The sequence below is a fragment of the Onychostoma macrolepis genome, chromosome 03 (genome assembly GCF_012432095.1).
Source record: "Onychostoma macrolepis isolate SWU-2019 chromosome 03, ASM1243209v1, whole genome shotgun sequence".
NCBI classification, from domain to species: Eukaryota; Metazoa; Chordata; class Actinopteri; order Cypriniformes; family Cyprinidae; genus Onychostoma; species Onychostoma macrolepis.
Genome location: NC_081157.1, coordinates 28,995,048 through 29,021,468, shown reverse-complemented (window position 1 = coordinate 29,021,468; position 26,421 = coordinate 28,995,048). Strand labels below are relative to the sequence as shown.

Here is a 26,421-nt window from a genome sequence, read left to right as displayed (position 1 = left end):
GGTTATTAAACCCCCTTAATGAGGGGGAAAAAACTTTGGACAAGGTCAGACAAAAAAATTACTCCCAGAAATACGATATTTATAAGTCGAGCTAAGCTGTCTTATGGTCGAGAATGGGCTCGGGTAATGCTGGCATGTAAAGCGCGTGTTTGGTGGGATAAACGGTCGTGTGTTTGTTTGGCATTCTCTCCGTATCTGTTGCTTGTGAGCACAACAGCGGATTAGCCAGCATAAACCACAATTAAGCAACAAAGTTGTTGGTAAGAAGGCATTCGCTTGATTGGACAAGTAGACAAGACCGTGTGTTCTTCTGTTCGTAATATAGTCTGTTATTGATACTGGCTGGTTTTTATAGTTGGACCATCTTAATCTCTCTCGCTTTAATCTTCATAGTCTTTCTGGGTAGTTGACAAAATACTTTTGGAGAGTTGACTTTTAATAAAATGATTTGACACAATATTTTGCTTTTTCTTTAATTAAAGCTCCAGTACGTAACTTTTTTGCTTAAAAATGACCCGGAATCAATATTTGAGCAAGTACATAACCAGCCAGTGTTTAAAACTATCGCCTTACTTTAGCCCGATTCACAACGGTTAGCTTATAATACTGTTTTCTAATTTGAGTGTTTTCGTGGGAAATTTGAGCATGGCACTGCGTTATTACGTCACGTCTGTTAACCTAAAGAAATTGTCCCGGCTACTAGGCTATCGCATGTGAGGATCCTGCAGGTGGCCGATCATTTATAGCCTTTTCTCACAGCAGCTAGAATAATTAAATATATAATTTTGATGGCGGATTGTAATCCAGAAAGGATTATGTGTTTATGAAACAAATGTGAATGAAATTAAATTATATTCCAGTTTTAAATGTGCTTCTGATTACAGATAGCCTGGGATTACACAAGATTTGTATTTTAAAGAAAACCAGTTCGAAGGGAGCATAGTTTGCTTTTTGAGTTAAAAGAATTTCTTAATATGAAATTCGAATGGCATGACAATTAGAGATTAGACTGTACATAAATTGAAATCTACACGCTAATACACACTATACTCATAGTCACGCAATGCTGATGTTGTTAACATTAATAATTTGAGAATAAAGTATAACAATAATAATAATTTGCACGGTTAGATGTGAACTAACCGATCGTTTAATCACCGTTGGTAGCGCGATTTATTGTAATGGCTTTTTTCCTCAGTTGGTCAGAACAAACGTGGCAGACTTGTTACTTGTTCAGATGGCAATATACAGTAAAAATTCTTATTTGGGTCATATATTCCAAGACGTAGGCTAGAATCTGTAATTGCGAAGTCCAGTATCCACACCGGTGCGGTGATTGACAGACTGACACACATACTCTTCAAAACATTCGATTCATGCGCGCTGGAGCCGTGCCAGAGTACAACCCACTCAAGGAAGATAATTCTGCACACAGCTGCAATTCCAGCTTTTCAAACAGAGATGGCTACAAAGAGGCAAAACTTACAGACTGCAGCTTTATGGCTCAAAATATGTAAAATTCATTATTATTTAAATTGATCAAAATATGTCATATTGTCTTTCCGTTACATGCTATTTATTCTGAGTCTAAAAGTTTTATTATACACCGCGTTTTGTGTATTTCTAAAATAAAATAGTTGCTAATAAGTAAAAAAGAGGAAAAATATATAAATAAATAAATATTATTGCTATTTCTTTAATAAATAATTACAATAATCGTTAAAATGACCAAAAATGCAATATTCATTATTCTTATGTATTTAATGTTTAGTCCAATAATAATTATTATTAATATACAATATAAAAAAAGTATAATGTGAAAGTTTCCTGCTACATGACATTCTTTTCTCAGTCTAAGAGTATTTTAAAAGCATTTTGCAGATTTAAGAAATATTATTATATTAATTAAAAGTTATTTTCAAATAATGTTAAGATATTTCAATGTAAAGTCAAAAATTTATAATATTATATTTTTAACTAAAAATAAAATAATAGCAATTAATAATGTAATAATATTTTTGTAATATATTATAATATAATATTTATTCTAATTATTGTATTGCTTAATAGTGTTTTTACTTAATAGTATAACAGTATAGTGTTGCATACAGATTTACAATTTTATGTCTTCATGTTAATTGAGTTTTAAACATTAATTCGTCATGCCACAGGACCATTTAAACTAGTGAGGGCAAAATGGATTAAAAATGGTGAAAAACAGAAAAGAAATAACCGGTCAACAAGACCTTACACATTCGTGCAAATTTGAGCCTCATGCAGCCTCTCCTGAAACCATCTGCAATATAACTTAGTCACAGCTGTTGTGTGCGAGTGCTTTTTGGCCTGTTTAAGTGCCTCTTATTTATTGTGTTCATGTGTGTGGTATGTCCAGTATAATGAGTAAGAGGTGTCAGACGCTGCTGCTGCAGATCTACCTGCACTTCCCAGAGGTCATGCAACATATCCGCCTACCAGAGGCCTCCCTGAGCGGTGAGGGGGCAGCAGACGGCAGCACCTGCAAGGTAACCGCTGCAGTTTACACGACACGTCAGGCCATGAGCTTCCCGTTAACATCACCTGAAAGATTAATGCTGTTTGTTGTCTGTGGGTATATGTGCATGTTCAGCTGGATGTTCTCGTGCATCGTCTCATCACTCTGCTAGCTGACACAGGAGACTCCAAATCAGCTGAGAACCGTGCGTCTGATGCCAGTCTGGCCTGCAGGAAACTGGCCGTATCACACCCTGTGCTTCTACTCAGGTTTATCACAAAAACATTTTCTATTCAGTTTAAGAATAAGCTATGCTCTGGTCCAGCTGCAGGTGCTTTGTGAGTTGATAAAAAAGCGAATAATTAATTAAATTATAAAATTACAATAAATAAATCCAAATAATCAATGTGTTTAAACGTATTCCCTATTACCATTTTTATATTTACTTTATTCTTTTATTGTGTTAATAATTTTTAAAACATTAAATATTTTAACAGTAATAAAATAATAATTTAATAATTAGGTTTGTCAAGAGATTAATATTTTTACTCTTAATTATACGATGTGCCAATTATCAGTTTGGGGTTGAGAAATTACCCCCTGAAAGATCATTTAATGTCATTATCGTGATGAGAAAAGCATTAGTAGCTTTAGAAAGAAATATTTTGATTCAACATAGAATTTATTACACTGAACTTTAAAGGCTGCAGTGTGGCCATAACGTTTTCAGAAGTTGCATCTGAAATGGCATGACGTTAAATATGTTAAGAATTATATTAAATGTGCATTAAGTAATATATTAATAAATAAAAATGTTAATGAACTTTTAATTTCATAATTATGCCATTACGACATGTATTAAGAAAGTAAATAGGGCCCTTTTAATTTTCATGTTGTCTTGAGAGTTTGTGTGCTGAATGCATAATAGAGCTGTTTTTTGTGTGTTTTTCCAGACACCTGCCCATGATCGCTGCACTACTGCACGGTCGCATCCATCTGAACCTGCAGGAGATCAGGCAGCAGAACCATCTGACCTTCTTCAGTGATGTCCTGGTTGTCCTGGAGCTGCTGCAGCCGCTGGTTTTCCACTCTGACCACCAGAGGGCACTGCAGGACTGTCTGCTGTCCTTCATCAAAGTACTGCAGGTAGAAAGAGTAGACCAAATCTAGTAATGTACACTGCTTACATGTTTTTTAACACAAGGTTTAGTACGTAGTGACATTAATAATTTTTGATGATAAAGATGTTCTTAGCGCGATTCCAGACCTCTCACACTTGCTTATCTGCTAAATTAATATTTGTGTTTGATATGATGTAACTGTACTGATGGGAACATTTTTTTCAGCATTTTCATGTAATGTTCTTACAGAACTTCAAGAGATCATCCCGTATGCCCATCATAAACAAATTTGTGCAGTTCATCCAAAAGTACATAACCCATGATGCAGCATCTGCTGTGCCTTTCCTTCAGAAACACTCAGATGTGCTACAGTAAGACCTTGTTTTGCTTGCATCACTCAATTCAGCATTATCAAATACCCTCAGTGCTACATTCAGTTTCTTTTTGCAAGTTATTTCTTTTTGTGTAAATCGTTTCCCTGTGTTTTCTCAATCTCAGGGGACTATCCACTGAGAATCCGGACCTGGTGCAGCTCAAGTCTTTGCTCGCTGGACTGACTCTGCCTGTGAAGTCTGGTTCCTCTGAGAGCTCTGCTGAGGACGGAGACGGTAGGAGCTCCAACACCTCACCTCACAAGAGACAGAGTTACATGTGAGATTATCGTCACCAGAGCTTGTCTCTCACTCTTTGTATTTCAGCTGAGGATTCATCCTCCGGCTCCCTCCCTCTGGTCAACATCTCAGCTTCCATGCCGCTAACTGCGGCTGACATGACTAAATGCCTGAAGAAGATCTCCAAAGGAGAAGCAATTGAGGGTGAGAGAAATAAGAATGTTTTTAGACTGCTTCCTAATATACTGTTCTTGATATAGGCCCACATTAAATCATGCATGTTCTTCATATTTTCTAAAGAATTCTTGGATAAGAAGGCGTAAAATAAATGTAAAAAATGTTTTTGATCAAATTGAGCTGATAGCACTACAGTAATGTAAATAATAAACAATAATAAACCCAAAGTGTAGGGGATTGTAAATTGTGCAGTTGAATTGTGCAAGTTATGCAATTACTTGTTGCTCTTATTAGTAGTAGTATTTATTATAAAATAAATAATAATATAAAATAAATACATTTCATTAGTATTGATATTAATTTTATTATTATGGTTTTAGTATATTGGAATATTTTATTATCATTAGTATTATTGTTGTTATTATTACTATATCAATATGTGTTAAAAATATATAGTGTATTTTATACAAAGTTTAAATTTAACATTCAAATAGCATTGGATATCAAATATTAATTATTTTAATATTTATATCATTCAATTATATGCATTTATATATTCAATTATACACATTATTAAAATATGTATTCTTTTTATTAATTATTATAATTATAACTTTTTCATTACATGCTATTATTATTATTATTATTATTATTATTATTAGGATTTATTATACCTAAACACAATTAATGTTATTGATTTTATATTCATTCTCACTTAAACGTTATTTTAAGGTGTCCTTGTTACAGTGTAATTATATGTAAGGACGGATTCATATTCAGTATCTACATACTTACTATAGGAATAGGAATAGGGTTAGTTGTGTTTAATTATACATAATACACTGTAATTACTACATGTAACAAGGACACTAAAATAATTTACTTTATTTATATCGTGATGGTGTACTTTTTTTCTAGATGTGTTTGAGGGGTTGACTGAAGTGGATGAGAAATCCAAAAGAAATCCAGAAATCATTCAGTATTTTGTTGTAAGTACATTGCACAATGCACACAAAATTGCACAATACACCGAAATTAGCAAGATTTAACAAGTACAACCAACTTGTCATGTATTATCAGAATGATCTTCAGAGGTTGATGAGTTCCCCTGAAGAAGTGTGCCGCAACATGGCGTTCAGTCTGGCCCTGCGGTGCATCCAGAACATCCCCAGGTGAGGTGCCTGCAGCCAAGTATGTAGTGTGTATTAAATCGAAATGTCATGTACAGATACACTCACCATTATCTTTGCTAACTCTAGTATGGCTGCTGAATTCCTGCCAACCTTCATGTACTGTCTGGGCAGCGGGAACTTTGATGTAGTGCAGACGGCCTTGAGAAACTTGCCTGAATATGTGCTGCTCTGTCAAGGTATACAAACAGATGATGACCTTATTATAAGAAACCATGATAATTGTTTTTGCTTGCTGCTGGTGTATACATTATTATTTTTTTGCATTTGTTAAATTAATTTTGCAATTTCAAAACAGTTTAAAGTGATAGTTCACCCAAAAATGAAAATTCTGTCATTAATTACTCACCCTCATGTCGTTCCAAACCCGTAAAAACCTTCGTTCATCTTTACAACACAAATGAAGATATTTTTGCTGAAATCCGAGAGCTTTCTGACCCTGCACAGACAGCAACGCAACTGACACGTTCAAGACCCAGAAAGGTAGTAAGGAGTAAGGACATTAAAATAGTCTTATTTTCCCACTGTGCACATCTGAAAGCACTGGAAACGCTCACTTTTGCTATTTATTACACTGCATTTTCTTAATTTTGGACAATAAGTTAATCAGCTCATTAATTCCCATTCATGTCCGCTCACACAAGAGCCAGATAAATGGCAAATTATCTGTCACGAGACATGTTTTTTAATGTTTGCTTTAAAAAATGTGTATCTCAATAGCTTGAGGAAGGGAAGGTTGATTATTCTGGAAAAAAAAAAAGTGTTGACATGACAAAATTGTAATTAATGCAGGCATATGCCAGCTGTTTTATTCAGATATCTAACCATCATCTGAATAATGGCTTGATCTGCTTATGGCAACCACGGTAATGCATTGACAAGACACTTGCACAATCAGAAAATTACCAAATTCTGATTAATATTGGAATTTTCTTTTGCAAGTAAATGCTATCATTGATCATCAGTGGTTCAACCTTAATGTTATGAAGCTACAAGAATACTTTGTGCTTACTTTACTTTTACTTTTACTTTTAGAAGAAATTGTTGAATAAAGTTTTTTTTTTTTTTTTTCTTTGCACACTAAAAGTATTCTGGTAGCTTCATAACATTAAGGTTGAACCACTGATGTCACATGGACTATTTTAACAATGTCCTTACTACCTTTCTGGGCCTTGAATGTGTCAGTTGTGTTGGTGTCTATGCAGGGTAAGAAAGCTCTCGGATTTCATCAAAAATATCTTAGTTTGTGTTCCGAAGATGAACGAAGGTCTTTAGGAATGACATGAGATCTGTTAGTGCGAGTAATTAATGACAGAAATTTTGGGTGAATTAATCCTTTAATCTAATCTGAAAGCATCTATAAAATGCTGCTGATTACCACATAATTTTGACTCATCCCTCAGTAGGAAGTGGAAATTCTGGAAATCTAAGAGGCATTTTGAAAGGTTTTAAGAAGAAACGTGCAGCTTGTATTTTCTTATTTTCTTTATTTTTCCCCCACAAAGTGTGTGTGTGTGTGTGTGTGTGTGTGTGTGTGTGTGTGTGTTTTCTGTGGTAATGGAGAGCATGCCACAGATTCTGTTAATGGTGCTTAAAGATAGCATTTGTCTTTATTTCTTTTTAAGGAATTATCTCTGTTTTGTTTTTCCCAGAACATGCTGATATTCTTCTCTATAAGGCGTTTTTAGTGGGCATCTACGGTCAGATTGACACCAGCTCCATGATCGCAGAATCCATGAAGGTCTTGCGCATGGAGGCAACGACATAAACGTCCGTTTCCAACATGTTGGTACACAGAGTTTCGCTTTGACTCAGAAGTGTCATGCACTGTTGATCCTGTTCAGATCTGTATTCAGATACAGACGTTTCAATTTCTAGACGTTATTACTCAAATACTGAATAGCATTTTATGTTTCCAGTGATTCTTGTGTCTGCTGGGAGTGAAACCTGTCATGAGTCTGTTTGTCTACTGCTTTGAATAATAAAACAATGAATTGTAGAAATGCTCCTAACGTGTGTTTTTTAGTTTGGTTTTACTTAATTTCCCTCTCTCTCTCTCTCTCTTTTCACACTTCAAGATTGGTATTGTTTGTAAAATAACTCTTTCCGTAGGAGGATAGGGGAAGGCTGTGATCTTTTACCTTCGCGTGATTGCAAATGAGTGAGCATGAGCTTTTCGGCCCCCTTTTCTTCACGTTATATCCCTAACAGATCTCAGCTATGCTGTGAATGCTGTGATGGAAGTCTATTTGCCATGAAAGTGCAAGTTGTTCTTGTCCAGTGTCACTGATTTCATCTGTATGGAGACGAGAAGGGAGAACAGCACGCCAGCATGCCGGTGAGCCACGGCTAAATTAACCGTAGCGGTAATTGTTCAATCACATACACCAAAGATCCCTGTGTGAAGAGTGCATGAGGGCTGAGAGTGAGTGTGCGGGTGTCTGGTTACACTGGGGTCTGAGGAAGCGGGTTATCTGTGTTTTGTAGAGGGCGATCGGTGGACATGCCCGCACTGGCGGCTGGAGGACTGACAGCCTCTCAGCGAGCGCGGCGAAGTCCGCCTGATGAAAGGATCTTCTTCCTGTGTTCAGTTTCATGCTCTGTGCTCTGCTTTTAACATGTCATAAGTGGAATTTGTGAATCTTCATCTCTTGTGTTTTGAACTCTACCAGACATCTTTCACAAATAGGGAGCAGGAAGGTGTGTTCATTTACTGATAAATTATTGACTCATGAGTATAGCACGTACAGGATGATTATTGTTATTATTATGGGAAATAATTATAAACCTTTGATGTAGCACAAGTGAAAATCTGTAAAATAGAGAAAAGGTGGATGCACTTTATGCAAAGTACTAAAATAGTACATTAATGCATTTTAAAAATTCAAAGATGACAGGCAAGATATAGAAATGCAGTCAAATTGGTACTTCTGATACAGTAGATTCATCTGAATTATATATTGGCTTATTTTTCTAATTGAAGGGATATCTTAATAATAACAGACTATGAATTCAGATTTAATGATTCGTGTCAATTGCGCAAAAATTGGTTATGGAAAAAAGTACACTACTGTTCAAATATTTTGGCTCAATGAGATTTAGAAAAAAAGTTTTTGTAAGAGTTTTTGTTCCTGTGGTCACCGATGCTGCATTTATTTAATCAAAAATAGTAAAAACAGTAATATTGTGAAATATCATTACATTTTAAAATAAGTGTTTTCTATATATTATATATTTTATATATATTCTATATAATATATTTTAGAATATAATTTTTAAATGTAATCAACAGAATGTATTTAAAATCTTATAAACATTATAAATGTCACTTTTGATCAATTTAATGTGTCCTTGCTGAATAACAGTATTCATTTCTTAAAGAAAAAAAAAAAGGAAAATCTTACTGACACTAATCTTGTCATCATTAGTGTATCTTTCATGACATTATTAAATAATTAAAATATTAAATGAAATAATAAAAACGCCAGTAATGTTTCGGTGGACACTTTCTGCCACTTTCAAATTTTGTTTTAATTTTTGTTACAGATCTAAATTAAATAGTGACCAAAAAATCTGATGACAAAATATTTTTTGATCAACCTCAAAAAAACACTTTTATGGGCTATATAATGTTATCTATCTGGCACCATCTCATTTTACAAAGTAAAAGCTTATTTTAAGCTACATTTCGTTTGTTAATTGTAAACCTTATTGAAAATAAATAGAAAAGAAGTTGACGGTCTGCATTTTATATAGGATAAGCACCTCCTTTCACTGATGCTTAAAAAAAAAAAAAGGGTTTAAAAGGTTTTTTTTTTTTTTTTTTTTTACCCCAATCATACGAAATATATGATTAGCCTCCTTTGAGTTGTGCCAAAGAAAATTGTTGCCATCCATCTTAACCTCCACATACTATTATAAATTAGACAAGAAAACACCCTGCTGTCAGTTCATTTGTTCAAATTTGTGCAGAAACTTTTTTGATAACAGTGATTTGTGCATAAAGGGTAGATGTCATAATTGCCTTTTCAAGTGTTATGACTACTTAACGTTTGGCTAATTTCCTTGGAGATGCTGTAGTCAATTTTCACCATCATTTGTCTTGTGTCGGATGTGCTTGATCAGTCTTAATTGCAGCAGTAAGGTGTCACGTAACACAGGTTTCTTTAGTGGAATTTCATCGGCTCAGACGCTTTAACTGCCTGTGCTTTTTGTCAGATTCCCAGGCAGGTTCTCATAGGCTGGCTCGCGCTGGGGCGGAACGGAGATGAGTGACAGCATGGGTGGAGTGTGAGTGAGGAGTGAGTGAGATGAGCCACTGACACATCGATAACCGCTCACCTTTTCATGAGGCATGCCCTTGCTGCTCCGTGAAACAGCTGCACTGCTGTATGTTGTCTTTAACTTTTTTATAGTTTTTGTTAGGTAGATGGTTCTCTGTTCCTGTAGCGGTTAGGCATGAATGGGGCAAGCAATGCCAAACACTTGGGTTTGGATGACACATTGTGGAAAAATCTCAGAAATTGAATGCAAATTAAATTATTTACAAAGATATGGCAAGTAACATTTAATTAAATGAGAAATTCGAAAGTAGAAAGTACTCCAATAATCTTTATTTACAATTTTTATTTGTATTTATTTATTTATTTTTACAGTGTATACATACACTGCCCGTCCAAAAAAAAAAAGTCTCACACACTAATATTTCGTTGGACCGCCTTTAGCTTTGATTGCGGCACGCATTCACCGTGGCATCATTTCGATAAGCTTCTGCAATGTCACAACATTTATTCCCGTCCAGAGTTGCATTAATTTTTCGCCAAGATCTTGTATTGATGATGGGAGAGTTAGATTCTCAATGGGGTTAAGGTCTGACTCTGGACTCTGTGGTGGCCAATCCATGTGTGAAAATGATGTCTCATGCTCCCTGAACCACTCTTTTTTGAGCCCGATGAATCCTGGCATTGTCATCTTGGAATATGCCCGTGCCATCAGGGAAGAAAAAAAGCATTGATGGAATAACCTGGTCATTCAGTATATTCAGGTAGTCAGCTGACCTCATTCTTTGGGCACTTAAAATAATCATCCATGCAGTAATTATCCAATGGGAGGGTCTTACCTATTTGCTTAGTTAAATCCAGGTGGTGACTTTTTTTTTGGACGGGCAGTGTAGAATGCACTATAAGCAATTTTAATGAAGGATATTTCTGGAGACTTTCATACAATGAAAATCCAATTGGTCTGATTTGTGAGGCTTGGTCTGAAGCCGATTTTTGTGAAGATTGCGTGCATTTTAGTAGCAGTGAAAAAGCATAAAAAATAATAATTGACATTATTCAACAAAAAATCAGGAATATTTGGAGACATGAAGCCTGAGTTTAAACCAATGTTTTTTTATAAATTGTAGCCGTTTTTAGGATTAAACACTTAGGTTATTGGAAAACGCATTAATTAACAATGAATGTTTATCATACAGTTTTCTATATTTAATTGTGCTAATTCAGCGATTATCTTTCACATTATCTAACACTGAATGTTAATCTGTGCGTTATAATGTTGATGCCTCACATGTAGCATTGGTGATTGTTTTTAGTGATTTTTATTTATTTATTTTTTTCATTTTTTTTTAATGCAAAATAGTATGGTTTAAAATTTTATTTGAATAGTTGTAATTGTTTTAGTATTTAATATATCGGTTATCGGCCATGACATGAAAATGTTTATCAGTATATTGCATGAAGCAAAATTTTTATATTGCCCATCCAATATTTAATTGCTCTTGTACATTTAATACATAGTTGCAAAAGACAAAGATACACTCCTCAGATCGTTGCATAATTTTGACAAGAAGAACTTCTCTCCCAAATGTGATTCAAATCTGTTGAAGTATTGCATAATGATAATAAGAAAACCAAGAGCTTTGGCCTTTGATGAATATGAAACAAAATGCGTTTGGACACTGAACTGCACTTGAAAATGTGTCATGTGTCAAACCCACTTCACTTTTCTTCACTTTCTAACTTCACCCAGTTTAGTGTCCAAATACGTTTTAGGGCAACTGCACCAAATTCCCAAACTTTTATTGTTAACTGTTTTTAACTGTGATTAATTACCCTGATAATTTCCGGAAGGGTAGCAAATATCCACAAGTACCAGCAGGTGACCACAGATAAATGGAAAGAGCCACAGTGAAGCACTGCTTATGTCTCACCTTTGGGAGGGACAGAGATGTGCCGCTACCTGCCTGCGCACACCTGTCGGCTCTGTGTTCCTCAACAGCTCCTTCGCTTAGATCATCTCCTCTTCCTCCACGCATGAGTTGCGCCTGGCTAGCGTGGAAAAAATGTGGACCGGCTCTCGCCTCCCTTTTCCCTTGCGCTTTGAAGTGTAAAGTGTGATTGCTTTTGGATCGCAGCCGCTCTCCTTGAAGGTTTTGACATGAAAAGCAGCCTGGGCTCTCAGGTTTATCCCATCGCCAGTGATCCAGGACTAAAGCAATCAGCTCTCTGCCTGAGAGATACAATTACCAGAGAGATACTAAAGATGACTGAAATATTCTCTGTATCACGTTTGTTGAGAACTGCAGGATTTTTGTTTGAATAGGAACGATTACATTTTGGTTGGCATAATAACCAGACCATGAAGCCATGTAATGACCATTGACCAGAAGCCTGACTATTATCTGTAAATGATTTTTTAATGAAAGGAAATGGAGATAATCCTGTTGTAACCTTAGTGACTCAAATAATGGATCTTCATTTTCACTTGCACTTGTAAGAGTGCAACAACTGTTTTGTCTGAAAATTAAGGCATTTTCCCATGACTCATGGACAGTCATCCATCATGTTTAGTGTTTCAGGTGTTGTGTATTCTTAAGTGTCACTCCGGTGTGTATTAATGTTATTATTCATTGTTCCAAGAGCCTGTGCTGGCATATCCTCAGGAGAATTTGATCGCTTCAGAGCTGATATCAGAGACTGTGGAATGATTTGAGGATGTTTTATATTTTTTTAAGTACATGTATGTATTTTTTTACGACTGCATGCTTAGTTTATCTCAAAATACTCTCAAAAACAGTAATATTGTGAAATATTTAAACTTTGACGTTTTTAAATACAATTTAAATTTTAAAGAAAGTTAGTTTTCGTGTTATTATATTTTAAAATGTAATTTATTCCTGTAATGCAAAGCTGAATTTTCAGCATCATTACTCCAGTCTTCAGTGTTACATGATCCTTCAGAAAATATTCTAATATACTGATTTGCTGCTCAAGAAAAACTTCAATTAGTTCAAAGTTGAAAATAGATGGTAATGAATTGTGTAACTGCAGTATAGTGTTTCTTTTGAACAGAAAGATTAAATTTTAAATAAATGTAATGCATCCTTCTCAAATGTATCAATTTCAAAAAATAAATAAATAAAAAGAGAGAAAACAGTATGTACATATTAATTGTTAGTTGGTTATTAACTTATAATAATTTTTTTTACAATATAAAATTCTGGTAACATGGCTGCCACATTCAAAGTAAAATCTGGGTCCTGAAGGTAAACCAGTTGAAAGCCATGTTTATATCCATTTCATTTTAGGGATAATGTTGCTGATAAAAGAATGTGGCTAGTTTTGATGTTTTCTTTAGTGAGTAAACTTTTTTTCTCTGCATTGAATGCAAGCGTGCATTCTACAGCCACATATTAATGCAAGAATCATTTCCTGGTGCTGCAGAGGCAATTAACCCCTCAAAATTATGATCCAGCATCAGAAATATCTCAATCAAGAGAACTTATGCCACACTAAGAACATTTGAAATGGGAAATTGCATTGTGAATTAAGCTTATCAAATAGTATTCTGTTTATTGTTTGATGATGTTGGATGACCCATTTAGGTAGTCTATTTCCCATTTTATATTTCATTGATTTACTTTAATTAGGATTCTGTATTAAAACCACTGATATTAGCGACTTCACCCCCAATGGAGTTTTCACGCTCTTGTCTTGATTCCTCTCTCTGATTCAAAGAAAATTCACTCTTGTATGTCTTCACTGAAGCCCAGAAGCACTTTGAGCTGTTCTTGATGCTGTAAGTTGTTGTTAAGCCCCTGTGTATTCAAATGACGGCACACAGTCTCAGACAAGTGTGAGCCTAAAAGATCAATACAGGCCTGCAAAATCTGCTGCCATTGTTGCCCTAATGCCTCCTTCAGTTAACTGGAAAAGGCTCTGAAATCTCTCTTTTTGTCTTCACATACACTTTTTATGTAGGCCTAGATCTGGCCTGACAATTGGAAAGTTCTAGGTTCAAAGCCTGTGATGGGTGATTCATGAACTTTCACCATTGCGCCCTTAGGAAGGTAACCCCAGGATGCCCCAAGCTTTGGATAAAAGTGGCATTTCTATATCTCAAGGTGTATTTGAGCCCTGCCAGATTGTTGGTTGAAAAGTATATACAAGCATACTCCAATAATTACCATTCTGAAAGTATGAGGAAAGCAGGTAGGACTTAGATCCCTCAATGTTTTGACAGCTGCCTGAACAGTTTTTGTCCTTCACTGCTGTTGTGGCCTTACAGTCAGTGACTCACTCAGCCAAGATCGGCCCAGCTGTGTACCGTGGATGTCTGGATCTGATCAAAGTTAGCTCGGGATTAGCGGTTAGCGCTGATGCTGGTGACAGCTCTTGAGTCTCTCTGCAGTTTGATCTGATTAGCGGATAGAGGGTGGATGAAGATGATTGTGAGGTGAAATGTTCCTGGGAATTAATTCCCACACCTGTGTTTTGTTCTCAGAGAGGTCATGACAACTCTTCGCTTATCCATCAACAACAGGGATGCAGATGTTCGGAGCATGATGCTGTCTGCTTTCAGATGTCTAAAACAGGAAGAATTTCTGTTATTTCAAGTTATCAATCATCCACTAGCCTCTTTTTTTGTGTGTTATTGTGTTACGACCAGTGATTTTGTCTGAGTTCACCCAAATATGACAATTCTGTCATCTTTTACTCCCCCTCATAGTTCTGCACTTTTGTTCTTCTGTAGGACATTGTAGAGTAATTTGCTGATCAGTCTGGAGCTTTCAAGATTCCAAAAAGACTAGGAAAGTATCATAAAAGAAGTCCATTTGACTCGTCCACCAAATTTTGATTGCTGTGTGTTATGAACAGATCAACAATTTAGCAATATTTCACTGATCATTTTTCTTTCCAGTGAACTGTTAACTACTACAGTACAACTGTATCATTGTGTCAATGAGTTGAACTTAAAGGGATAGTTCACCCAAAAATGAAAATGACCCCATGATTTACTCACCCTTAAGCCATCCTAAGTGTATTTGACTTTCTTCTTTCAGATGAATGCAATTGACCTATTGGTAAGCCCCCCCCCCCCCTAGTTACTGTTGCTCACTCGGACAAACAAACAGAGTTGCTAACTGTCTTACAATGACAGCTGTCAGTGTGAAAACCTTGTCCCAAGATGTTTTTGATAAATTTTGGACACAGAAGGACCATCATTCAAGTGGGACTATGCCATGAGGGGATATTTTAAAAGACTAAAATAAGGCCTAGTTTTAATTTGTGCTGCCCTTGGTATACAGTAATCAACATTTGAAGTGGATCAAAAAATGTTTATCAAAGTTGTCCTAAGACAAAAACGCATTTTGGATTTAGGACAACTTTGATGAAAGGTTTTGATCCACTTCAAATGTTGACTACTATATTATGATGTTGTGTCCGAGTTCTTTAATTTGCGTGTTGTTAGTAAATCAACCACAGAAATTTCCACGCCCATCGGCACTGTTTTGGAATTGCACTAATTTGCCCTGTTTGGAAAAACTCGTCCAATATTTGTAAAAAATACAGATCACAATGCAAACAGGAGTATTAAGGCTCATGTTACAGTCGCCACGATCACGTTGCCAACATCCCAGATCAACACTGTTCATGTAATGTACCACAGTGTAAAATTAAATTACATTTAACTAGAAATGAATACCTTCGTTTATGTGTTTTTGACCTACATTGTACGTGACATGAAAACAGCTCACTATTTAGATTTGTTCATTTGCATGGACTCACTAACTTAAACGTTAGCTATGTTCTAGCCACAAGTTGAAGCACAAGATGATATTAACCTACCTATTTGCTGATATTAACGTTTTGCTTGAGCAGATGAAAATTGTAACTTAATGAGAGTATGACAACCAGAAAATGAACGTTTTCGTCTTCATTGGTGCTGGGGTTGAATGCTTTTGGTTGTGTTTAGGAAATGGAGTAAAATAAATTCCTTTGCCCATCCTCTCATGATACCTGGATTCAGTGTTACAAATACCCCAGGCACACTGTTTTTCCATTTTTGTAGCATAACCACCATCAAACCGAAGAAAGCTTCGGATCTTCCAATGTTTCTCTATGGCACTGAAACCTAATGTTCCAGTTTGCATGTAACTGATACTCAACTGCCATTGGCTCCTCTGCGTTCGAAGGGAGGGGCTTAACGATAGGTCAATTGGAGTTATATTAAAATCTGTCCTGGCTCTTCCAAGCTTTATAATGGCAGTGAATGGCTGTCGATATTCAATAGTCCAACAGAAGTCCAATAAAGTGCATCCATCCATCATAAAAAGTGTTCCACATGACTCCGGGGGTTAATAAAGGTCTTCTGAAGTGAATCAATGTGTTTTTTGAAGAAAAATATCCATATTTAAAACTTTATAAACCATAGGGCCCTATTTTAACAATCTAAGCGCATGGTCTAAAGCGCACGGCGGAGGTGCACTTAGGGCGTTTCCAAATCCACTTTAGCTAGTATAACGTCGGCGTTATGGTCTAAAAGGGTTGTCCCTATTCTCTTAATTAGTAATGGGTGTGTTTTGGGGCATAGCGTGCAATAAACCAATCAGAGTCTCATATCCCATTCCCTTTAAGAGCGAGTTGCGCTCGCGCCATGGCAGATTCGCTATTTAAACGGCGGAATTTTAAGGCGCACAGACTGAACGCGTCTCCAGAGAGCAAACGGATCTGCTCATGTTCGAGCAAATAGGTAGGCTAATTCTGATACAAGCAATGACTATCCATTATGACATGTATGACATTTTTATATTTATGTAGCCTACACAGTAATACTCTTTTACACTGTAAAAGAATAGTTGGCATGTTTGTGTGCACCCTGTGTGTAAAAGCAAAGTTAAGGCGTGTTGTGGACTCGCCCAGAGGCGCATTTTCTACTAACGCGCTCTTAAAATAACAAAAAAAAATATTGCGCCATTGACTTTAGACTTTACACCAGGTTTGAGTTGGTCTATGGCGCAGTCTATTTTCAGTTCCTCAAAATAGCAACGCACCAACAATGCGCTTGAACACACCTCTTTTTTAGACCAGCATGGGCGCAAATGCATTTGTTATTTAAACAACATGGCGCAGGACGGGAAAATGAGAACTGCGTTGGGCTGAAACTAGCAAAAAACACTTGCGCCCGGTGTATGATGGGGCCCATAATCTCTAGGTTCCCTTAACTGTCATATGCACATTCATGAGAGAGTGGTGTTCCAGCGGATGACGTAGGACGTCGGCGTACTGTGAGAAGTGATGAATGCAGAAGTGCAGAGGAGAGAGTAAAACAACACACTGGTTGTGAATTAGAAGTACAAAAGGAGGATTTATAAAGAAAAATATAGGAGGATTTCTATATAAGCAACACTTTGTTCTCATGAGACTAGCATATATTCTCACCGCATACGTCATCCATTGGAACGCCTCTCTCTCATGTGTACGACAGTTAAGGTTAAGATTACGGTTTACAAAGTTTTAAATATGGGTATTTTTCTTACAAAAATGCATCTATTCACTTCAGAAGGCCTTTATTAACCCCCAGAGCTGTGTGGAGCAATTTGTATGATGGATGGACGCACTTTTTGGGGCTTCAAAATCTTGACCATCATTCACTGCCATTACAAAGCTTGGACGAGCCAGGGCATTTTTTAAAATAACTCCGATTGTTCTTGTCTGAAAGAAGAAAGTCTTATACACCTAGGGTGTCTTGAGGGTGAGTAAATCATTGGGTAATTTTCATTTTTAGGTGAACTATCCCTTTAAGGCTGGAATACACTACTTGACTTTTGCCCTGATTTACAGTCTGCAGAGGTCAATGCTAGTTTCCAAAAGTCAGAGCCAGACAGCAGATTTTGGGCAGTCAGAGTTGACAGATTTCACAGAAAAGTGTGTAATGTATGATGGGCAGAGACTCTGAATTTTTATCTTCATGCTATGAATCCATCAAGTCAGAGGATATCAAACATGTTTGATATTTTGAGCCAATTTTAGAACACATTACTTTTGGAACACTCATTTCTCTTGAGTTTCTTAGTAACAATGCTTGTTTCTGTGTGAGTTTGTGAGTTCAAAACAACTTAAAAGTCTGGTAGTGTGTGATCCTCAATCATTTAGTTTTTTAATCTGTAACCATTTCCAAAGTCGGCAAGTGTATGATGCATAGTGCTTTAAAATATGTTCAGATTTGAAAAAGCCGTGTAGCGTATTCCAGCCTTTAATTCCTAGGTTATTTAGATCAACCTGATATGCGAATGAATGAATTAGATGGTCGATTAATTGGGAAATATGATTCATTCATGACATCTCTGTTTCTCTCATGAACACTTAAGTCAAATGAACCACTTTCATTATGCTTTATCAATTTTGGAACTCGACACTCTTAATTCTCATCAACTATTATTATACAGAAAAGTTGATATTCTTCACAACTTTTCTTTTGTGCTCCACAGAAAAGAAGTCATGAAAAAACATGAGGGTGCGTAAAAGACAGAATCAATTTTATCAACTATTTATTTAACAATGCTCTAGTATCTTCATGAAAAGTGCATAATTCTCACTCAGACGTTTCTCAACCTGTTTTATGTGAATAGTGTGGCATTCCTCTCTAAGTACAATTTGGTCTTAGTTGGGAAAGTGATCTGTTTTCAAAGACCAGAGATCCATGACCCAAAACCATTGTTAGTGAACTCTGTCCTTAGCTCAGGACTGAACAATACACCTTGTTTGGACAGGTGATCTTATTCCTAATGTGAAGAAGGCTTTGAGTGAGATAACAGGCTTAGACGTCTTTTGGAACAAAGGCGTGGGGTTTTAATCTGACAGCAGAATTCCCAGTTGATGCCACACATTCTCCATTTCAGACGCTTTCGCCCAAAGAGAAGCATGTTGATTATGAAAACTCATCAAAGCCTTTCCTGAAGGATTTTTTCATTTAGTCATGTTGTATCGCAAATGGATGTCATACAAACAACCAAATGCTGCAAATGGGCTTGTAAATGAATGTCAATTATGTGGGCCAATTAGTGTGATGTGTTTACTGTGTAAACAGAGGCTGTTTGTTTGCGCTCTCTGCAGGTTTCAACTAAAGCTCTGTATTGGGTTTTCTTACTGAACGTTTCTCAGCTGTGAACCTTTTGATTCTCCCTTAATGATTTAATATCCATCTGTTACATCGCCATGTTTTAAGATCTAACCCTTGTACCCCAGCAGCAGAGTGAGAGCGACAAACAGGTCTCTTTGACAGTTGTACGTGTCTTTGAAAGCGTTTGCAGATCAGGAATGGTGCTTTTCCCCATTTTCTCGCCACACTCCAATTCCAAATGTCTGCTTTGTCATATTAATAAGTGAACACAGAAGCTGAAGAGTGCCTGAACTTGTCTATGGAATACTTCAGAATGACAGGCCTGTCCATATACAGTACTCCTCCCCGAATAGAAGTGGTGGGATATTACTCATTTACTCTTTCAGAGTAGCCGAGGTGTGGATTAGGAGGCATTAGGTGTCACCGTTGGATGTCTGCTGAAGAGTGATGCTGTAAGAAGCCTCTCTTAAATGAAGCATGGAATCAACGGTCCCCCTATGATTGGGTGATTTCCTTCAAGCCCGGCCCTGTTTTACTAGGATTAGTGGTCATAGGTGAGTCATGTGACTCAGGGAGAGGGTGGAACTCACACCTGACTCAGGTGAGAAAAGTTGTAGTGACTCTGGATCTACTAAGAAGTTCTCTTGGAGCTGGATCTCTAGTTTGTTCTTCTGTAACACTTCAGCGCCTGAAGACACTGTTCATCACGTACATACGTCTGTTTCTGGAGCTCTTTCTGGACCTTGCTGAACTTGGGCCATGTTTGGCACTGGGCATTTGGTGTCTCCTCTGTCTTCTGCAGTCTTCCACTCTTCGGCTGCGCACTTGTTCCCGGGGTTTCCCAGCAGGTTGACCTCACCGCAGATCTTCATCCCCGGGCCTCTGCTCAGCTACGAGCTCCTGCGCAGTTACCTGCAGCCCGAGCCCTGCAAACAGGCTCTGCTATTGGCCGCTCAGTCCACAGGACAACATGCTGAAAATATCGGTGAGCCAATCTTACATATGACATCTTAAATGCCAACTTCCATTTATTTATTTTGGTTTAAATTCAATTTCTATTTTCATGTAAAAAACATTTTGTCCAAAGTGACTTACAAATGAGGGCAACAGAAGCAATTAAACCAACAAATGAACATGTAAGTGCTGTGACAAGTCCCGCTTAGTCTAATCTAATGCAGTACATGTAGAAAGTTATTTATTTATTTATTTGGTAACACTTTATTTTAGGGTCTCTTAACTAGTTTCTTATTAGCATGCATATTACTAGAGTATTAGCCATTTATTAGTAGTAATTAAGCACATATTAATGCCTTATTCTACATGACCTTATTCTACATCCCTAATCCTACCCAATACCTAAACTTAACAACTACCGCACTAACTATTAATAAGCAGCAAATTAGGAATTTATTGAGGGAAAAGTCGTAGTTAATAGTGAATAAGTGTTCCCTATTCTAAAGTGTTATCCTTTATTTTTGTTTGTTTGTTTGTTTTTGATTGGCTAACAACTCATAACTAACAATCAGTTATCAATTAGAGGGCTTAATGAATGCTGCGTTAATTATTATTATTTAAAGTAGATAGAATAGAGATAAAGAGAGTCAGTGTTAGAGACTCAAGTAATTATTTTTTAATAATAAATAAAAATAAACAAGTAGATAGAAAAGACTTTAGAGAGTGTTCGTGTTAGAGGCTCAATATATAGTTTTTAAATAAAAGTAAACAAGTAGATAAAATAGAAATAGAATATAGATAGTGTGTTAGAGGGTCAAGTTTTTTAATAATGAATTAGAAAAGCAAGTAGATAGAATATAAAAAGAATAGAAGGTGCTAGTGTTAGAGGGTCTAGTTTTTAATATAATAAATAAATAAAAGAAAATAATTAGATAGAATAGAGAGTGCTAGTGTTAGAGGTTCAACTTTTTTAATAAATAAAAAGAAAACAAGTAGATAGAATAGAGTTAGTGTTAGCGGGTCAAGTTATTATTTTTTTTAAATAAATGAGTAGAAAGAATAGACTTAAGAGAGTGTTAGTGTTAGAGGCTCAAGTTATTTCTTTAAATCAATTAAAGTAAACAACTAGATATAATAGAGATTGTTAGTGTTAGAGGGTCATTTTTTTATAATGAATAAAAAAGCAAGTAGATAGAATAGAGTTAGTGTTAGATTGTCAAGTTATTATTTTTTAAATAAATAAGTAAATAGAATAGAAATATAATAGAGATTGGAGGTGTTAGAGGGTCATTTTTTTATAATGAATAAAAAAGCAAGTAGATAGAATAGAAATAGAATAGAGAGTGGTAGTGTTAGAGGGTCAAGTGATGGAAGATGGAAGAGATGTGTCCTTAGCAGTTTCTTGAAGATGGCTTAAGACTCAGCTGCTCTGATCTTTTATCACCGTGATATTGATTATTTATTATATTATTTATTGTCACTTATTATAAGACTACTTACTGAAAAACGTAATATATGGACATGAAATCACTTTATTATGTGTGAAGAAAGAGGCCACATAGTGATATGAGAGACATTTAAGAAACTGATTGCCTATGACAACAATCACTTACACTTATAACTGGCTAATAAGAATCATGTATTCAATAAAGCTGTGTAAATAAAACCTTTGAGATAAGATTGCTATCTTATATAATGTGTTGTATGGCAAAAAGTTTGACTGGTGAGATAGCTCTGGGTGTTGTATATTTATTTAGGTCATTTGCTCTTAATAATACATATGTGTAGCGTTCATTAAGAGAGGCCATTTGTGAATCATATTCTCTCATAATTGTCCATCCTCATTTTACAGTATTTAATAGGATTCAAAATGTTTACAAAGGATTGGCTAACAACTCGTAACTAACAATCAATTATCCGGCTCTGCTGAAGAGGGCTTAATGAACGCTGCGCTAATTATCCAATCTAGAGCCATTAGTTCCTTGTCAGCCTCTGGCAATTGTCTAATTGGTGGCTGCAATGTGGCTTCCAGATGAACCCCGGCCAGTGAAGCAGCGGCGAGCTCGGGCCAACTACAGCAGCTGGCAGCTGGAGGAATTGGAGAAGGCCTTCGAGAGCACCCACTACCCAGACGTCTTCATGAGAGAAGCCCTGGCCCTCAGACTGGACCTGATAGAGGCCAGAGTGCAGGTTGCCATTGCTCCGCTCTTTTTGACTGTTTTGATGCATGGAATAATATGAATATTTACTAAATATTTCTCTGAACCATTGCTAAGATTATTATTATTTGCAGCATTGTTCTTCTTTAAGGTGCTATTTTGTCCCTAACATTTTCAGTGAGGAAATGCTGTCTTGACTTATTAACATCTACAAATTTCTAAATAAAAATAAATTATTATTATTATTGAGTTTTAGACTTTTATGTTTTTTAACTAAAAAAAATTATTTGAGTTTTTTTTTTTTTTTTTTAAATGAGCATTTTCTTAAACTCTGGGTCTCTTAATGAGTCATTTATGTGTATATTTTGTGAAATACTACTAAAATACTAAACAAGAGAACTGTACTTGAGAAGCAAAACTGGAAAAAGAACAAAACTATTGAGATTTTTCTAATGAGTTTTTACTAAGTCTTTTTTTTTCCTGCCAGAAATTCTTAAAATAAGAAAAATGTACTTGAGAGGCAAACTGTAAAAATAAATAAATATTTTTTCAATGAATTTAAATTTGTTTAATGATTTTCTTAGGTTTTTATATATATATATATATATATATATATACATACATGCATACATTTTCTTTCTATTGAAAAATATTAAAATAAGAGAAATCTACTTGAGAAGCAAAACTGGGAAAATAACAAAAAAACGGTAACACTTTACAATAAGGTAATGTATTAACTAACATGAACAAACAATGAACAATACATGTATTACACTATTTATTAATCTTTATTAATGTTAGTTAATAAAAATAGAGTTGTTCATGTTAGTAACTCGTGATTTTAATAATGCATTAGTAAATGCTGAAATTAACATTAACTAAGATTAATAAATGTTGTAGAAGTATTGTTCATTCTTAGTTCATGTTAACTAATGTAGTTAACTAATGTTAACTAATGAACCTTATTGTAGTGTTACCAAAAGAACCTGTTTTGATTTTCCTAATGATTTTCTTTTATATTTTTTTCTCAAAAAGTTTAATCTAACACACAAGTAAAAAAATTATTTATTTTTATTTTTATCCCAGGTGTGGTTCCAAAACCGCAGGGCTAAAATGCGCAGACAGATGAAGCTCCAGAGTCAGGCAGGAGAGCAGTGCGGCCGGCGCGACAGTGACGACAGACAGGTAGATTCGTCCAGCAGAAGCACAGCTCCAGAGCTCCACAGCAGCAGCAGCCCTGGCTGGGACAGGAAACACGAGAGAGGAAGCCCCACTTGGTCCAAACCGTACTCATCAGCTACCCACAGCCCCGTAAGCGACATGCATCAACGGCCAAGAGATCAGGAGGGGTCAGAGGAGCCCAGTCCAGAGGACTTCCGCTGCTGTAGCATTGCCAAACTAAGGGCGAAGGCCAGGGACTATGAGGCAGAGATCCACAGCACTGTGGCCAAGGCCAGCAGAGAGAGGCAGATGAAGACACAGGTATCTGCCGCAGGCCTGGACAGAGACTGAAACAGATGCAGCCATTATACATTACCTCAGAATCACACAGGACACATTAGAAAGCCCAATCAATTTATTATTTATTATTATGCACAATTACACAAGCAATGAGGTTAAACAATGTGACTGAAAGCAGCGAAACACACTTTTCTTCATTCTTAGATTGTCACAATGTCATGTATTATCTGTGAAATCAATGGACCCTTTTCAAATTTCCGTGATTCTCAGAAGCAGAAGTCATAGTAGTTAGGTAAACTTCTATAGGGGATGAACAAAAACTACAGCAAATGTTTGGTTTTGTGTGTGTGTGTGTGTGTGTGTGTGTGCGCGTGCGCGTGCGTGTGCTCCCATTTACCCTAATAGCAAAAGAAAAATGCATGATAGTGTTTCTGTGGCTTAACAAACAAGAAAAAAACGAGATTGATTACATTGGTCAGAAGAGAGAAAGATGTCAAATTTGCCCTCATTCCCTCAGCAGTTGTGTTAAAAACACCCAGCAGTGTTCATGTTTATGTCATTTAATGCCAGTGTAATACAACACAACCTATAGTGTAATAAATGTTTTAAAAATGAAAATATAAAAAATATCTGTGGAAACACGTCATCTCAGTCTTTGAAAAGGGTCCATATCAACTCGTAAAAATACTTCTTTTTTTTTTTTACTATACAGACAAATGTGAAGTTATATGTATCTTCTCTTTTCTTAATTAGAATTTTTTTTCTTTAATTATTATAAGCAGAAATGTATATACAGCCTTTAAAACAAATTTTACAACTTTTCTGAGGTTGCTTGCTTCACTTTATGCCTACAGTGGACATTTACAAAGGTAGTTTTCTCAAGTGTTATTGGACTGACAGCTAGTGAACAAGAGGAGCTAAAAGAGGAAGCTCATGGTGATCTCATCGATGGCCAGCTCCTCTATCAGCTATCCTGTTACCCTGCGTGAAAACACAGGATGTCTGCAAGCTGCCACAAGCCCTCCATAAACACAATAGGGACGGCTGAAAAATGACTGCCTTTTCTGACAAATGTGCTTTTTATAGATTGCAATAAACTTTACATATATCATTTTTACCACGATAGATGCTATTTGTGCTGAACATTTGTTCATATGCTGTAATTATTGCATGCTTTTGGAAATCACTTTTTAATTTCATGTTTCATGCTTAACATTTACATGTTTTTCAAGAACATTTTCTACCTAAAGGGATCATTCAACCATAAAATTGAATATTCTGTCATCCTTTACCCTCATGCTGTTCCAAACCTGTATGACTTGCTTATTTTTTCTTTTTTCTTTTTTTTTTTTTTTTTCAGTAGAATACAGAAGGTGGTATTTTGAAGAATGCTGGTAGCCAAACAGGGTTTGAGTCCCATTGACTTCCATTGTATGGACATAAAATATGGGACCTGAAACTGATGCAGAATTTATGTTTTTGAGTGTACTGTCTGTTTAAATCCACTTCAGATGATCCTGGGAAATGTTTGTTCTGAACTGCAACCCTTGAGAACTTCTGAAATGCAGGACGCCGCTGGTATATCTGAAAATATGGACAGAGTACCTGCTTCATGTCAAATGAATTTAAAAGTTCTCAGTTAGGGAACTTCCTGTGGGATCAGCAGAAAAGTCAGCTTCGTGCAACGTTTGTGTGACCAAAGCTGGTGTTAAAGAGCCTGAAATTGCATTAGTCTTTAGTTCTCTGAGCCAGTGTGGAGTAAGAGTGCCCTCCTCTGGGCAACAAGGTCCTCTTGAGTTTAAGGGCATCTTGTTTTGAGATTAAGCAGGTCTGTTTGATCAGAACAGTCTTTGAGAATATCATGCATGTGAAATCTGGAAGAGGATTTGATGTGTAACGAGTAGCTCAGATTGTCACAACTTCATCATACTCAGGTTTCCGTCTTTCTGAAGTTCTGTGTCAAACTATAAATAATCCCATTGATTGTGCACCCATCCACAACTTGAGCTGCTCACCGTAGGTTACCTAAGTCAAATTTAAAACCATCAGTGGAGGTAGATCATCTGAAATTACACTGAAAACAATCTCTCTCTGCTTTAGGACAGCTGAACGGTGGTGGTATTTCTGTCTACACTAGGACTATATTCAGGACAGCAACACGAGGCTTTAATTGGGTAAATGAAAGAAACTGTGCTGTTAATTGCAGACATTATGTTTAAGTAAAGTTTAGACCATTTAAAGGAATATATATTCGCTTTATTATTGTTAAAGTAAAACAGGCTGAATGTTAAAGGGTTATTATTTTATTTTATTTTTTTGTTTATTTCCCAGGGTTTGTATTCACCTATGCAAATGAGGTGGACAGTCTGACCTTGTTGAGAGGCCATTGTAAACATTCATATTCATGCAACAATAATTTGAACTGATTTATGCGGGTGGTTGTAAACAACCTCTGCAGCCCCCTGTGGTTTCATCACGTTTACACTGCCTGTGTCATAAAAATATGGGTCATTCTTGTTATGAACTACCTTACGAACAATGTACTTGAACAAATGAATGTACTTTTGTTGCAGTTCAAGGAAGTATTTTTATAAAGCATACACAGGGCTTTCAGATATATAGTCTGGTCAAGCTGAGGCATTGAAACTTTACTTACAGCTTCGTTATTTACTAACAGGACAGAATAAAGAGTTAAAATCATTGCTCAGTGAGCGATAGTAAATTTGTTAACCTTAAATTCATTTAAATACTTTTATTTAACCTTTTGAATTTTTTGATAATATATTATTTTCTAAAGAATATCTAAAAGGATGGAATGCTTGTGGTAAAATAATGTAAACATTTGGAAAATGA

General features: G+C 36.0%; 2 protein-coding genes across 3 annotated transcripts in view; both read left to right on the top strand.

Annotated features, from left to right (window-relative positions):
• Window positions 1-7,591, top strand: part of ints1 (integrator complex subunit 1) — a 29,427-nt gene extending 21,836 nt beyond the window's left edge. Inside the window, exons 40-49 of the mRNA XM_058768388.1 lie at window positions 2,393-2,522; window positions 2,627-2,760; window positions 3,445-3,637; window positions 3,862-3,983; window positions 4,111-4,220; window positions 4,311-4,427; window positions 5,319-5,389; window positions 5,481-5,572; window positions 5,660-5,769; window positions 7,243-7,591. Of these exons, the coding sequence (XP_058624371.1) occupies window positions 2,393-2,522; window positions 2,627-2,760; window positions 3,445-3,637; window positions 3,862-3,983; window positions 4,111-4,220; window positions 4,311-4,427; window positions 5,319-5,389; window positions 5,481-5,572; window positions 5,660-5,769; window positions 7,243-7,358 (1,195 nt within the window). The 3' untranslated portion in view covers window positions 7,359-7,591. The remainder of the gene's footprint in view (window positions 1-2,392; window positions 2,523-2,626; window positions 2,761-3,444; window positions 3,638-3,861; window positions 3,984-4,110; window positions 4,221-4,310; window positions 4,428-5,318; window positions 5,390-5,480; window positions 5,573-5,659; window positions 5,770-7,242) is intronic.
• Window positions 7,592-7,715: 124 nt separating this feature from the next.
• si:dkey-43p13.5 (visual system homeobox 2) lies at window positions 7,716-24,856 on the top strand. 2 transcript variants are annotated; one of them, XM_058770646.1, is made up of 6 exons: window positions 7,716-7,928; window positions 18,363-18,388; window positions 19,797-19,979; window positions 21,981-22,138; window positions 23,194-23,589; window positions 24,423-24,856. In XM_058770646.1, the coding sequence occupies exons 1-6, from the start codon at window positions 7,891-7,893 to the stop codon at window positions 24,555-24,557; spliced, it is 936 nt and encodes a 311-aa protein (XP_058626629.1). In that variant the 5' UTR covers window positions 7,716-7,890; the 3' UTR covers window positions 24,558-24,856. The 2 variants fall into 2 exon arrangements, with proteins under 2 accessions (XP_058626629.1, XP_058626628.1); XM_058770645.1 differs by lacking the exon at window positions 7,716-7,928 and having other exon boundaries at window positions 17,983-18,388.
• Window positions 24,857-26,421: the final 1,565 nt, after the last annotated feature.